Here is a 12,517-nt window from a genome sequence, read left to right as displayed (position 1 = left end):
CATCTTAACCTAAGCGTATTTAATATATATAATGGTAAGGCTGGTTGGTAACGTAAAAAAAAAATATATAAAAAAAACCTTTTGACACTACGTTGACAATTGGAAGTGAGCAAGCAGGCACCGTTTCAGTTAATACTTAAATACTCAACTTTTACCTATTTATTTATTATGTCGAAATTAGATGATGATAAAGGTATTGTTTATTGTAATCGCGTTCTTCTCGGTAATTGGTACGAAGCTTCTAAATTGGAAGAGGTGAGTGAGACGTCTTTGTAAAACGAATTAGATAATAAACACGGTAAAATAATATTTAATTAATCTCGTTTCTAGTACAAGCTAAACATATTTCTTGAGCAAATGAAAAAAGGAGATTTAATGCTGGCGAAGTATAGAAAAATGACTGAAAATCTTAATAAACCGACCGTGTTGACTCAATTGTCGGGCAGTATTGGCTTTGGCGCTAAAATATCCCTCCTCGCACCCCACGTGCCAGGTTAGCAGTAAAATAAGTAAAGGGTCAGGTTGCTACGTAATCTGTTTAATATTCCAATATCGAAGTTTGAGGTAACGTCTTATAATGACTATTTCATTGTGTTCAGGGAAAATTTTATTACGAATCTAAACGGAAGGAATGTGAACCAGTCTTGTTATATTAATGGAATAGATTCCCTTTATTACTTAATTATTAACTAGATTTGACACACGGTTTCATCGTTTTTTAATAAATTTTGTATAGGTATCTTAATTAGTACGGTTATATTTTATTTTTATATGAATCATACACCAATAATTTATTTACTTTAAAAAAAAAGAAAAAAAGTGCGTGCGTACAAAGTACACATGTCAGAAGTGAAACTTCTTAGGCAAACGTCACGTTAGGCAAAGTCTCGTTTATATTTATACAAATCTAAATATTTAGGTTTCCGTTCCAGCGCCATCGACAAAAACATGTTCGTTTCATCAAAACGTTGCCGTTTCATCCGCAAAAATTTTACCCTCAAGCGCCTAAAGAAGCTTCACAGGGCACAGTAGGAAATAACCTACTCTAAATTAGGAGCAGCCCGACTGAGAAAGTACTTCGAACTTCTAGAAGATAAATAATGCTGCTTTCTAGCAGTGTTGTTCCTGTGGTGAGTAAGGTGACCACAACTCCTAGGGAGGAGGGCGGGATAGGGTCGGCAACACGCTTGCGATGCTTCTGGTGTTGCAGGCGTCTATACGCTACGCTACATTATTATAACTACGGTAAACGCCTATGGGTCGGCCATTAATCACGTGATGTTTTTTAATAACCTTTTGAACCCCCACCCCGCCTTTGTAATATTTGGTGAAGTTTTAAACAATTCTACCTACCTACGCTAAATCACGTGTATTTTCTGAAAAGTATATTGTAATTCTCAGAATATTGTCTTTAAATACATGTATAATCTGATTAAATTTTGTAAAATCAAGCATTGTGATACAAATGTCTAAACAGGCATCAAGGTTATTGGTTGTTTTTTTTTGGTTTTGAAATTGTTGTGTTCAACGAAAAATAAATACACGTGGTATCTTAATGTAGCTCCCCTCGCTCCTTGTGATATTTCGTGATGTTTTTCCGAACCCCCCCAGTTCGAGCATACAGCGATTAATAGACGACCTTTATCATCAGGTAAGCCGTACGCCTATTTGACAACCTAGTTGTATAAAAAAAAATCATTCATCATACTATAAGTAGATGGTATTTTACAGTTAAATTAACACTATATACTGAATGTATTTAATAGCATCAGATCCACCAGTGGATGATAAAAAGGGTTTGCTTCTTGGAGGTCGGATATCATCTAATGAAATTAATTATTCACAAGATCTGGAAGATGGATGTAACTTAGTTGGCCTTTCTGAGCTAGAACCTGCGGAAAGGAGCACATTCGTTATAGCTAGCGCTGATTATTGCAATCGTAAAGATGAACATCTTAAATATAACCAGGAATTTATGCTCGCTATTTCCTCTTCCGTAGATAGGAACAAGGTAAAATTAAGTCATGTGTACCTCTTAAATTAAAATAAATACAGTGTCTTATTATTTCACTAGATGGAGTTAGGTTAGTTCAGTATTAACAAAGAGTTCGAGCTCTACATGTAGTTTACTGGTTTTTTAAATTCTTGCGCTAATAAAGATGTACATAATATATAAAATTGTTTATTGTAATTAATAACCATTACAAACGTTATTCAGCCTCTTTATGTAAGGTATGATCCGAATCCCATTCCTGGTCTCTGTGGCATGTATCCACTATACCTTAGCAAGCATCCGGTATCCAATACTAGATGGCGTATCCTGCCTATTCAACGACCAAATATTACTAGGTTCGAAGAAGAAGGGAAACCGGTGAATGTAAGTGTATTTCTCGAAATAGTTTGTGACGTATTTAGTATTTATTACTTTTATATTTAGTTTTTTTTTTTCATATTAAAGTTAAATCATAAATACGACACATTAACAAATAGACAAACTTACTATTTCATTCATTCATTTTGTATTTCTCAAAAGCTTATATCAAGATATCAGATTATCTTTTTAATTCTTTTCTTACTTTAATCTGTGACTACATCGCAAACAAGAAGTTTGGTCATAGTAAACGGTAATAAGCGTTTGTGGCTTCCTGTGATGCATGGATGAAGTTGATTTTTGTAGGTAATTAATATGAAGGCTACAGGATTAACATATAAGTAAATGTAAATATAATAACATATAAGTAAACAAAATATTAAGACCCTGAAAATTTAACATTTTGCGTTATTTTATTTCAGGTAAATACAGATATTGTAGTCAACCATTGCGCTACAAATGTAAATTTAGGTATCAACGTTGGATGCTGGGCAATGGGTTTTCATGGAAAAGTAAATGGTATAGTTTTATATTATTTGTTTAAACACATATTTGTATTAAAGAAATAAATATTTTTACAGGTATGTGCCCCATTGATGAAGACGTCTTTAGACGTTTATGGAAGGGAATTGCCGAACAATATCTGGCAAATATATGTTCCTATTGCGAAATAAAGCATCAATATATTAACGTATCATTTCGAACGCATATTTTTTTCATGACCGCTCAATATTGTTATTGTTATTGACTCTTATATCTTCAACTGTGTATTTGATGTGTTTAAGTGTACTTGCGTTGCGTGTGATGCGTGTTTGTAAAAATGTATTTAAAATTATTAAACTTGGCTCGCTCTCTAGGCTCTTTTCACAATTTTTTATACAGGCATGTAGGTAGCTAAATTTGCTATACTAAATTCTTAAAGTGACACAGAACAATATCCAATATTCAATAATCCAATATTTTTTTATAAAAAATATTGGATTGTCTTTACCTATGGAGTCCAGTAAAATCCTATTCGAAATTCCCTATTTATAAAATTAAAGACAATGTATTTAAAATGGTTCATTTCGACTCCCTTGGTTTCGCACGAGGGAATGTACCTATTATTAGTATAAATTCGGAAAAAATAAATTGAGACCAAGCTGATTCTCAGTTTTTACTTATCTATTTGTGTTCTGTTAATTTTTATACGTATTTTTATAGATTATTATTAAACTTTATAAACAATTTGTTTACCTTTTTTTTTGGTTAAAGTTAAATAATTTTAACAATTACAGACATATTGTGTAAACGTCATATATATTAATACGCTAAAGTTAAGTAATTTGCCTTCCTTTTTAGAAAAACCTCACAATTACTCCACAAAAATTATACATCATTGTATAGGTAATTGCTTGCTCTACCGGCATCAACAACTAGAAATTTATTATTGCTTTTATTTTTGTAAATTAATTAATTATTAAAATTATATATAAATGACAGCTTTAATTTTGAGACAACGTCAACATGATTGACGATAGGTAAATTTTTTGTTCAATTTCAAATCAACTAAAACGTATAAATACTTTTTTTGTAATTTTGTAAAGTGATAATTAAATTCGTATAAATAATATATAGCAGAATAATAGGTGCCTTCGTTATCTTGTTATTTATTATTCAAAGTCTAATGGCTTAAGAATAACCAGCTTACTGCATCACTTCGTAGACAATGAATAAGTCATAATCCTTCATTATAATATCTGATCTGAAAATAACATGGATATCCCGCATAATGTTATAAATATAGAAACAAAGTTAAATAAGCATGTTGCATTTTGATTTTGATTTTGCATCTTATGTTCAAAATATTTCAATATCGTTATTAAAAAAACAAAGACCAAGCCGAGCAATTTATTATTAGATGTACAATTAATTTTTTTTAACTTTTAAATTTGCCATTTTTCAAATACTCTTTTCTGTGTTCTTTTTCCAGAGCGCACTTCGAAAATGAAATAACTTCGTTACAGCGTTATTTGTGTTGTACAATTGAAGGTTATGGATTTAGCTTTCATATAAAGTTTTCGCGAGAATTGGAGCTCGGTTCGCACTAATATCCTTACACTGTATGCAACTTTTGATTGCCAGTTTTTGTTTTTTGCATAGGTAACGCGTAATTTATTATTACATCAAACGGCGGCGTTGGCGTTATAATTATCACTATTTCAGGGCTACATAATATAAATCTAATAATATTGTTGTCAGATTTAATATTGTTACTAACTAATTTATATTTCAAATTCACGGTTTTCACTAAAACCGTGATGGCACTGGAATAGACACGAAGGAGATTGGTCGATGAATTAGAGGCTACTTAATATTGTTACATTAATTATTTTATTAAGAAGTCTGTCTGTCGGATATGATATTATAATTGGCAGAAGACTGGAAACGATAGCCTCATTTCTCTTAAATAGTTTTTTAAATTGTTATTTACAGTATAACCGAAGGTAAAATTTGATAAGATATACTTAAAAAAAAACGGTGTACTGGTCTTGACAATTTTTTTTTGGTTTGTTTCGATCCCATATTATAAAAGTATAACGACAGCGACAAGATAATATTAATATGGTTGTATAAAGTAAAATACAATTAGCTGTATTTATTATATATGACCTGACTGACTTATTAAAATACTAGCTTTGCCCACGACTTCGTCGGAGTGGAATTTAACAAAAAAGTTATTGTTCAGTTCACAGAGATATAAAAATAAAATTTCTAAAATAAAAGTAGCTCGTTATTACATCAGCTATCTGCCAGTGAAAGTCCCGTCAAAATCGGTCCAGTCGTTTCAGAGATTAGCCGGAATAAACAGACAGACAGACAGACAAAAATTGTAAAATCTGTTATTTTGGTATATGTACCGTGTATACATCCAAATGCCTTTAGTAAAAAGTGGTTATTTTAATATTACAAACAAACACTCCAATTTTATTTATTTGTAGGTAGATATAGATTATTAAAATTAAAGTACTCGATAAGAATTTTTTTTTTTGCAATGCTACCCCTAATAATATCTTTGAATTGAATTCTGTTCCATGAGGGAATAATTTTAAGCATGAAAGTAAATATCGTATGTATCTTATGAGCCTAGAATAAATAAAATGACAAAAAATATATAAATAGGTTTTCGAGCGTTTTTTGGAAGATTACATTTTTAAAGAATGTAATAGGTACCCATGGAGAGTTTCTATGCGAACAAAGCCAGCAACGGTTGGTAATATAAGTGAAATTCATATAAAAAATATAGAGAACAGGTATCTTAGGAGAAATATATTTAAATTATAGACGTGAAGGAAAGAAGAAAATTTGAGGGAAAGATTGAAAAAACAAACTGCCATTTGCTTCATTAATTTAGTGAAACATGAAATCAATATCATGTTTATTGAAGGCAGTAATCATTTTCGTTACTACAAACCTATAGAAAAAAATTTTTTTTTTGAAAGTTAATACAAGTGTTCTTTTTCCCATGTGAATAATTTATATTTTCACGTCGAATTACACATTCCGTTTTTGTTTGTACTTCACTTAAGCTTCAAAAATATGAATATGAATTTGACCTGGGGACTACAGACGGTAAAAAATTTGGTGAAAAACTAATTCTTAAAAAACGCTTCAGCCTGTAATATCCCACAATTGGGCATAGGCCTCTTTCCCTATGTGAAGCCCCCCCCCAGGAGAAGGATCAGAGCTTAATCTACCACGTTGCTCCAATGCGGGTTGACGGATATATTCCCTACTATGAGTAACTATCGCTATGAGGTGTACATGCCGGGACCGACGGCTTCACGTGCTCTCTGAGGCACGATGGGGAGACCCACTAGGACTGCACAAACACCCAGACCACGGCAAACACCTGTAGGCTCATACAAATGTTTGTCATGTGCGGGGATCGAACCCGCAACCGCCAGCGCAACAGGTACAATCCATATATATTTGACTGTTCTGTCATCCAAGATGGTCTTCCTAACTTTAACAGTTGATAAAAGCCATCTTGTTGAAACTACATCTGTCAATCTGAATAAATATTCAGTCTGTTTTGTCAAGTCATCATGGACGGATATAACATTCAACAACATGTGTAAATAATAAAATCGTTTTATCAAATTGGTTGTTCTGTTCTGGCAATGTACCGCGCGCTTCGCCTATTTTACGGTCGCTATAATTTTCCTACCAATATAAATTTTTATAATCTACTAGCTGGCCCGGCGAACTTCGTATCGCCTAACAGTGACTTTTAAGTATTATCACAAATCTTTTGTATGGGAGTATAGAAAAGTGTTGTTTTTAGACTTCTTCAGGAAATTTAATTTTTTTTTTTTAAATTTTTCTCTCCGTATGAACCATCCTCGTACTTCAAGGAATATTTAAAAAAAAGAATTAGCGAAATCGGTCCAACCGTTCTCGAGTTTTGCGCTTAGCAACACATTCAGCGACTCATTTTTATATTATAGATATACATATAATAAAATGGTAGGAAAGTCAAAACTGTACATTGAATATTTTTTTTAAAGAATACTTGGGGTGTGATCTACAATCGATACTGAAGCCAAAAATATAGTTTTTAGAATTTTTGTCTGTTTGTCTGTGTGGTATGTATGTACGGGATAAACTCAAAAAGTACTGCATGGACTTACTTCAAATTTGGCACGAATATTACGCATTCTGTAACAACGTGTAATCTAACGACGCATATTTGAATGTTGTTATTATGTTACTAACCATGCTATAAGCTAGCTTCATACTATAAATAAAGACACTCTGTAGTATATTTAGTATCAGCATTGCACCTGTGCGAAGCCAGGGCGAGTCGCTAGTTTAGAATAAAAAAATCGATGATATCTGGAATGGAAGCGCTTAATGAAATACCCATAGTACGAAATTCCATTTCATTCAATTTCATCCGTCGGAGCAGACGTGTCCTGAAGTGGAGACCGTATCTTGGCAAACGCTGGGTTGTCTGGAAGAAATGGCTAATTAGCCATAAGTCCGCCCATTGTACTTCACTGTCTGTAACTATCTTTATGCTTTGTTTGCAATATATTTGTGGTGTACAATAAAGTATGAAATAAATAAAAAATTAAATAAACGCAGCGTGGGGCGCCCTGTGGCCCGCTAGCCGACGATCTACGTAAGAAAACCGGTGTAGGCTGGATGGTGATTGTGGAAAACCGGGATGTCTGGCTCGAATTCGGGAAGGACTATGTCCAACAGTGGATTGCGATAGGTTAAAGTGATGATCAAGCTAATTTTAAAACAATTAAAATAAAATTTTAGACTTCTAGTTAGAGGATTATTTGGCTATTGTGCCTCATACATTTTAATTGTTAAGAAAGCTGTATAATTGCGAGATAAAAATATGTAACTGTGCTATTAGAATTAATGAGTTGATATTAAATCAAACCAGAATCAGTAGATTGCGCTTAACCTCACATTTAATATAAATAAAAAATGGATAAGGTTTTATTAAGATTAAAAGGTACTAAAGGTAGGATTAAGTGTTCTACGGGTACGGAGGTACGTAGAGTTTTTTTAGAGATGGGTTGAATTCAGAAAAGTCCATAAGTAACAGGAATAACAAAACGCTAATTATTTAGTGAACTTTCCCTAACTTGTTTCAAATCTCGGCGGGTTCCAGCAAAATTTGGTTGAATTATCTTTTTAATCTTACTTTACGCTTCTAGAAACCCCTAACTAAGCACTCTTATTGTAAAGATATAATTATGTCTCTTATTGTTCTTCTATTGTTGGACATAACCAAGTTTTAATTATGTATGGGTTACATAGGCACTAACGGTGTTTCAATTAGGCACTTTATGCAGAATAACGTAAGTGACATAGCAAGCACCCCACTTTTCTTTTTTATACAGATTTAATTGAAATATAGAATCGTAAACTATGCATTTGATCATCAAAGTGTTGTGCGTGAAACCACAAAGGTTTCTGAGTTGGTAAGACCAAAAAAAGCGTAGCAACGCCCGCTGAATACAATTAGGTAATAATAGCAAATATTCTTTACTTTTTTATTTGGCATACTAGAAATTTATAAAAATATATAATCGAAAGAATAAAAGAACGACTGAACGAACGATTCAGCTTGTAACATTCCACTGCTGGGCATAGGCCTCTTTACGTAGGAGAAGGATTGAAGTACGCAGCTCCACTACGGGTTAACGGATATATTTCCTACTACTAGTAACGATCTCTATCAGGTTTTTATGACAAAAACTGTGACCGACATCACATTCTTTTGGAAGCTCGGTTGGCAGACTCACAAAGATATTCATCCAAACTAGAATGAAATATTTGTGTAAGCATAAATATCCATCCCGAGTGAGAATCGAACCTGCTAATCGTCGGTTTAATAGGCGAGTACATGGCACACGTACCACTGCACAAGAGTCCAGGTTGCTTCCACCTGGGTTCCAAGCAGGTTGTTCGGTTGAATTGTTCTTTTTACTATAATTTCAATGTTATTGCCGTGCTGTAGTTGTGCAACTTTTCTTTTGTATAGTACTTCAGAACTTTTGACTGGCCGAACCAATTTTAATGACTTTTGTTTTAATCAAAAGGTGGTGCGTGGCATGTGGCCCCCTTTTAATTTAATTGAAATCTAACAAGTACTTTTCGAGTTACACGTATTTGCTTGACTATTTTTTCGTCGACCTACGTTGTATTATATAGCATAACTTTTCACTGTATATACCGACTTTGATGAATCTTGTTTTAATCGAAAGTTAATGCTATCTACTCGTATTAGTCCCATTTAAAATTTATCGAGATCTGATGACTACTTTCTGACTAATCTTTGATAAAGCGGATTTACTTGACTGTTTTGCATCTATTTACGTTGTATTACTTGTCGATTTTTTCGTTTGCGAGCCAACAAAATTATTCCTAACCGACAATTCGAAATTATCACTGTGCTATGTGATTGTATTTTTTATTTTAAAATATATCCAATACTATTAAACGAGCAAATCTTGTATATATATATAATCTGAATCTCGGAAACGGCTCCAACGATTTTCAAGGAATTTGGTATGCAGGGGATTTCTTGGGCGATAAATCGATATCGTGTCGTTCGTATCGTTGTCCTTAATTTGTCTATTGCAGACGATTTAGACAGTGTCAGACAGACACCGTGTCGCCTAGGATACTCTTCAGGAAAACGCAGAGTTGCCTAAGCTCTGCGTCACCCTCTCGACCTTACTGGCTAGGTCCACAGGAACGACTAGTCGATACGTGTGGAGCCAATTCGGCTGCAGGAGTTTTTCGCATTTTAGAACTATGCTACGAATGCTTGACGGATACCCCATTCCGGGTTTCAAGTGCAGTTTTCCTTCTCTAGGGCCCTGATGATTTTGAGCCAGGTTTATCCCTCGGTCGCCTTTTACGACCCCCACGGGAAGAAAGGGGGTGCTATTTTACTCGGCCGACACCACACGGCATAATCGATATAGCTAGGATTTATTTTTAGAAAATGTCGTTTTATCCCTGTTTTTAGGCAATGAAAAAATGGCTACAATATCGCTAGAATACGAAGGTAAATTTCGCAATCGTCAATAAAGTTGAAATAGCTCAGGTGGGAAATCGGAAGGTCAGGATCGACCGAGGAGACAATGATTCAAATCCTTATGTCTCCAGATCGATTATTTTTTTCCTTTTTTTTCTAATTGCACTCATGATTTTTTATTTAAATAACCAGTTCATATTTTTTATTATTATGTCGGTAAAATCGGAAAATATTATTCATATTTTATCAATATGTAATTCGTCTTTAAATGTGATTTCCAAAAACATGATTTTTTAAAAATACCGAGCTAAGCTTGGTCACCCAGGTACTTTTAAAATAATTTACAAAAGTCTAAAGTGGACTTTATTGAATTTCACATTTGTTCGCGTTACAAATTTTACATTTGAAAAGTTAGAAGCGTTGAGCACTCACCGTTATGATTTGAATAAGAGTTACGTGCTTTGAATGTGGATTCGAGTCATTGTGCGAAGACAGATTGTAGGCCCGTAACATATACATTACAGAGGTGAGAAACCGGCGGACAGGCGACATTTGAATTTCGTACCTAATATAGTTTTTGTTGAACATAAAGTATCAAGAACATTTTATATCTACGTTTTAATTTTTTACACTAATAAAATGTGTAGTAAAATTACCGACAGTTGGGTTTATTATTAAATAAAATGTTTTAATTGGATTTTACAAAGTGAATTTAAAATAGTATTTGAAATAAAGGGAAGAAGTAGAAACATAACCACATAAAACGTACAAAGGCTGCTGACTAAGGAAGACCATCAATCTAAATAAGGGACGACACAAGGGTACACTTTGGTAACTCTTTTCAACAAACTTCTGTAACAATCGCTTGATAAATTGTCTCTTTGTTTAAACGATAATTTTGAGTTTTGCAATAATAACTTTACTGACATATTAATTAAATTGTATATGGGCTTAATAAATAAAAAAAGGTAAATTTTTGGGCAGTAAGGAAAAATGAAACAGTATCTATATGTGCCAATGTTAAAGTATTGCTGTTTTGATTACATAAAATAGCAATTAGAGATATTAAAATATGGAAATATGATAAATGAGAACTGTTTATGCTCGATGTTCATGCTCGGGGACAAGTGATGATGACGTCACGATGACGTGGCTTTTGCGAAGGCTGCGCTGACGTTCATGCTCGGGGTCACCAGTTTGGTAGCGAGAGGAACGTGGTGTGAAGAATCGCGTCCGCCATCGAAAAGGGAGGATCCTCCGACCAGACGGGTGTTGTGTCTGGCGGGCTTCTGGCCCAACGGTTGTTGTCGGGATCTTGTATATATACTTAATCACTTTGAAAACTCTACTAGCGCGATGTAGCATACGTCAGTTTTCTCTAATTACGTAGTTTGTAGTCGTTCGTATTTCGCGCGATAGATATCGCCACAATATTATACCTTAGTTTAATTAAATCAACTGTATTTTTATGTAATTAAAATATAGGTACACTAATATGGACAGAAGATTCTGACGTTATTAATTACTAGTGGTCGGCCAGTGGTCGAAACTCAACTATAATTAACTTTAATTATAATATATATATAAAAATTGCATTTAGTAAAAAGCGGGTATTTTAATTTTACAACAAGACACTCGAATTCTATTTATCTGTATAAAATTATTAACAATTTAACGAAATTTTGAATAATTGTGTAACTCCGTTGTAATATAGAAGGGCGTATTCTTAATTTTGTAATGTATTCGGAGATTTAAAATGTGTCTTTTTCTTCTTGTTTATTGTTTTTTACTTTTAATCAAATCAACTCTAATTGTCAGTTATTAAGCTTGTGGTACATTTGATTTTGTTCTATATTCCCTATATATTATATTTTTACTACTATTTTTTAAAAGTATTGTTTGATATGATGATATATTATTTAAAAATATTTTATTGTCTTTAAGATTTAAGCAATGGTTAATTTATTAAGTTAGTCTAACTGTAAATTCGTTTTAATCATATATTTTGAATAATAATAAAATGTATATACGCTAGATAGTTTTTAGTGTACCTTGCGTTGATGAGCCTTGAATAAATGAATATTTTTTTTTTTATGTAACTTTACGGGCAAACAAGTGTACGGCTCACCTGATGGTAAGCGATTACCGTAGCTTATTGACGTCTGCAACACAAAAAGCATCGGAAGCGCGTTGCCGACCCAATCCCCAGTTTCCCCCAGGAGGATTTTTTTATTTTTTTTTTATTTTATGTCACTAGGTCGGCAAACAAGCGTACGGCTCACATGATGGTAAGCGATTACCGTAGCTTATTAACGTCTGCAACACAAGAAGCATCGCAAGCGCGTTGCCGACCCAATCCCCAATCCCCCCAGGAGCTCTGGTCACCTTAATCACCAACAGGAACACAATACTGCTTGAAAACAGTAATATTTTGCTGTGATCTTCTGTAAGGTCGAGGTACTACCCCAGTCGGGCTGCTCCATATTTTGAGTAGAAAATTCCTGCTGTGCCCTACCTCAGTTAAGGATAAATATATTAGGATACTAATAGAGTCGTAATAGCATATTAGGACTTATAATAGAGTAATATAATAG

General features: G+C 33.5%; 1 protein-coding gene across 1 annotated transcript; it reads left to right on the top strand.

The window, feature by feature from the left end:
* Positions 1-168: 168 nt before the first annotated feature.
* LOC123653620 (cilia- and flagella-associated protein 161-like) lies at positions 169-3,045 on the top strand. Its single transcript, XM_045589617.1, has 6 exons — positions 169-255; positions 331-493; positions 1,767-2,011; positions 2,219-2,377; positions 2,794-2,883; positions 2,953-3,045. Exons 1-6 carry the CDS (start codon positions 169-171, stop codon positions 3,043-3,045), a joined length of 837 nt encoding a protein of 278 aa, XP_045445573.1.
* The last annotated feature ends 9,472 nt before the right edge of the window (positions 3,046-12,517 follow it).

The sequence above is a fragment of the Melitaea cinxia genome, chromosome 1 (genome assembly GCF_905220565.1).
Source record: "Melitaea cinxia chromosome 1, ilMelCinx1.1, whole genome shotgun sequence".
Taxonomy (NCBI): domain Eukaryota; kingdom Metazoa; phylum Arthropoda; class Insecta; order Lepidoptera; family Nymphalidae; genus Melitaea; species Melitaea cinxia.
The sequence above is the reverse complement of the archived record's forward strand: the minus strand, read 5'-3'. Positions and strand labels throughout refer to the sequence as shown.

Coding starts and splice junctions, on each gene's coding strand:
- LOC123653620 (XM_045589617.1), top strand. CDS start 169: ATGTCGAAATTAGATGATGATAAAGGTATTGTTTATTGTAATCGCGTT. Junction 256..330: donor AAGCTTCTAAATTGGAAGAG/GTGAGTGAGACG, acceptor TCTCGTTTCTAG/TACAAGCTAAACATATTTCT. Junction 494..1,766: donor CCTCGCACCCCACGTGCCAG/GTTAGCAGTAAA, acceptor TGTATTTAATAG/CATCAGATCCACCAGTGGAT.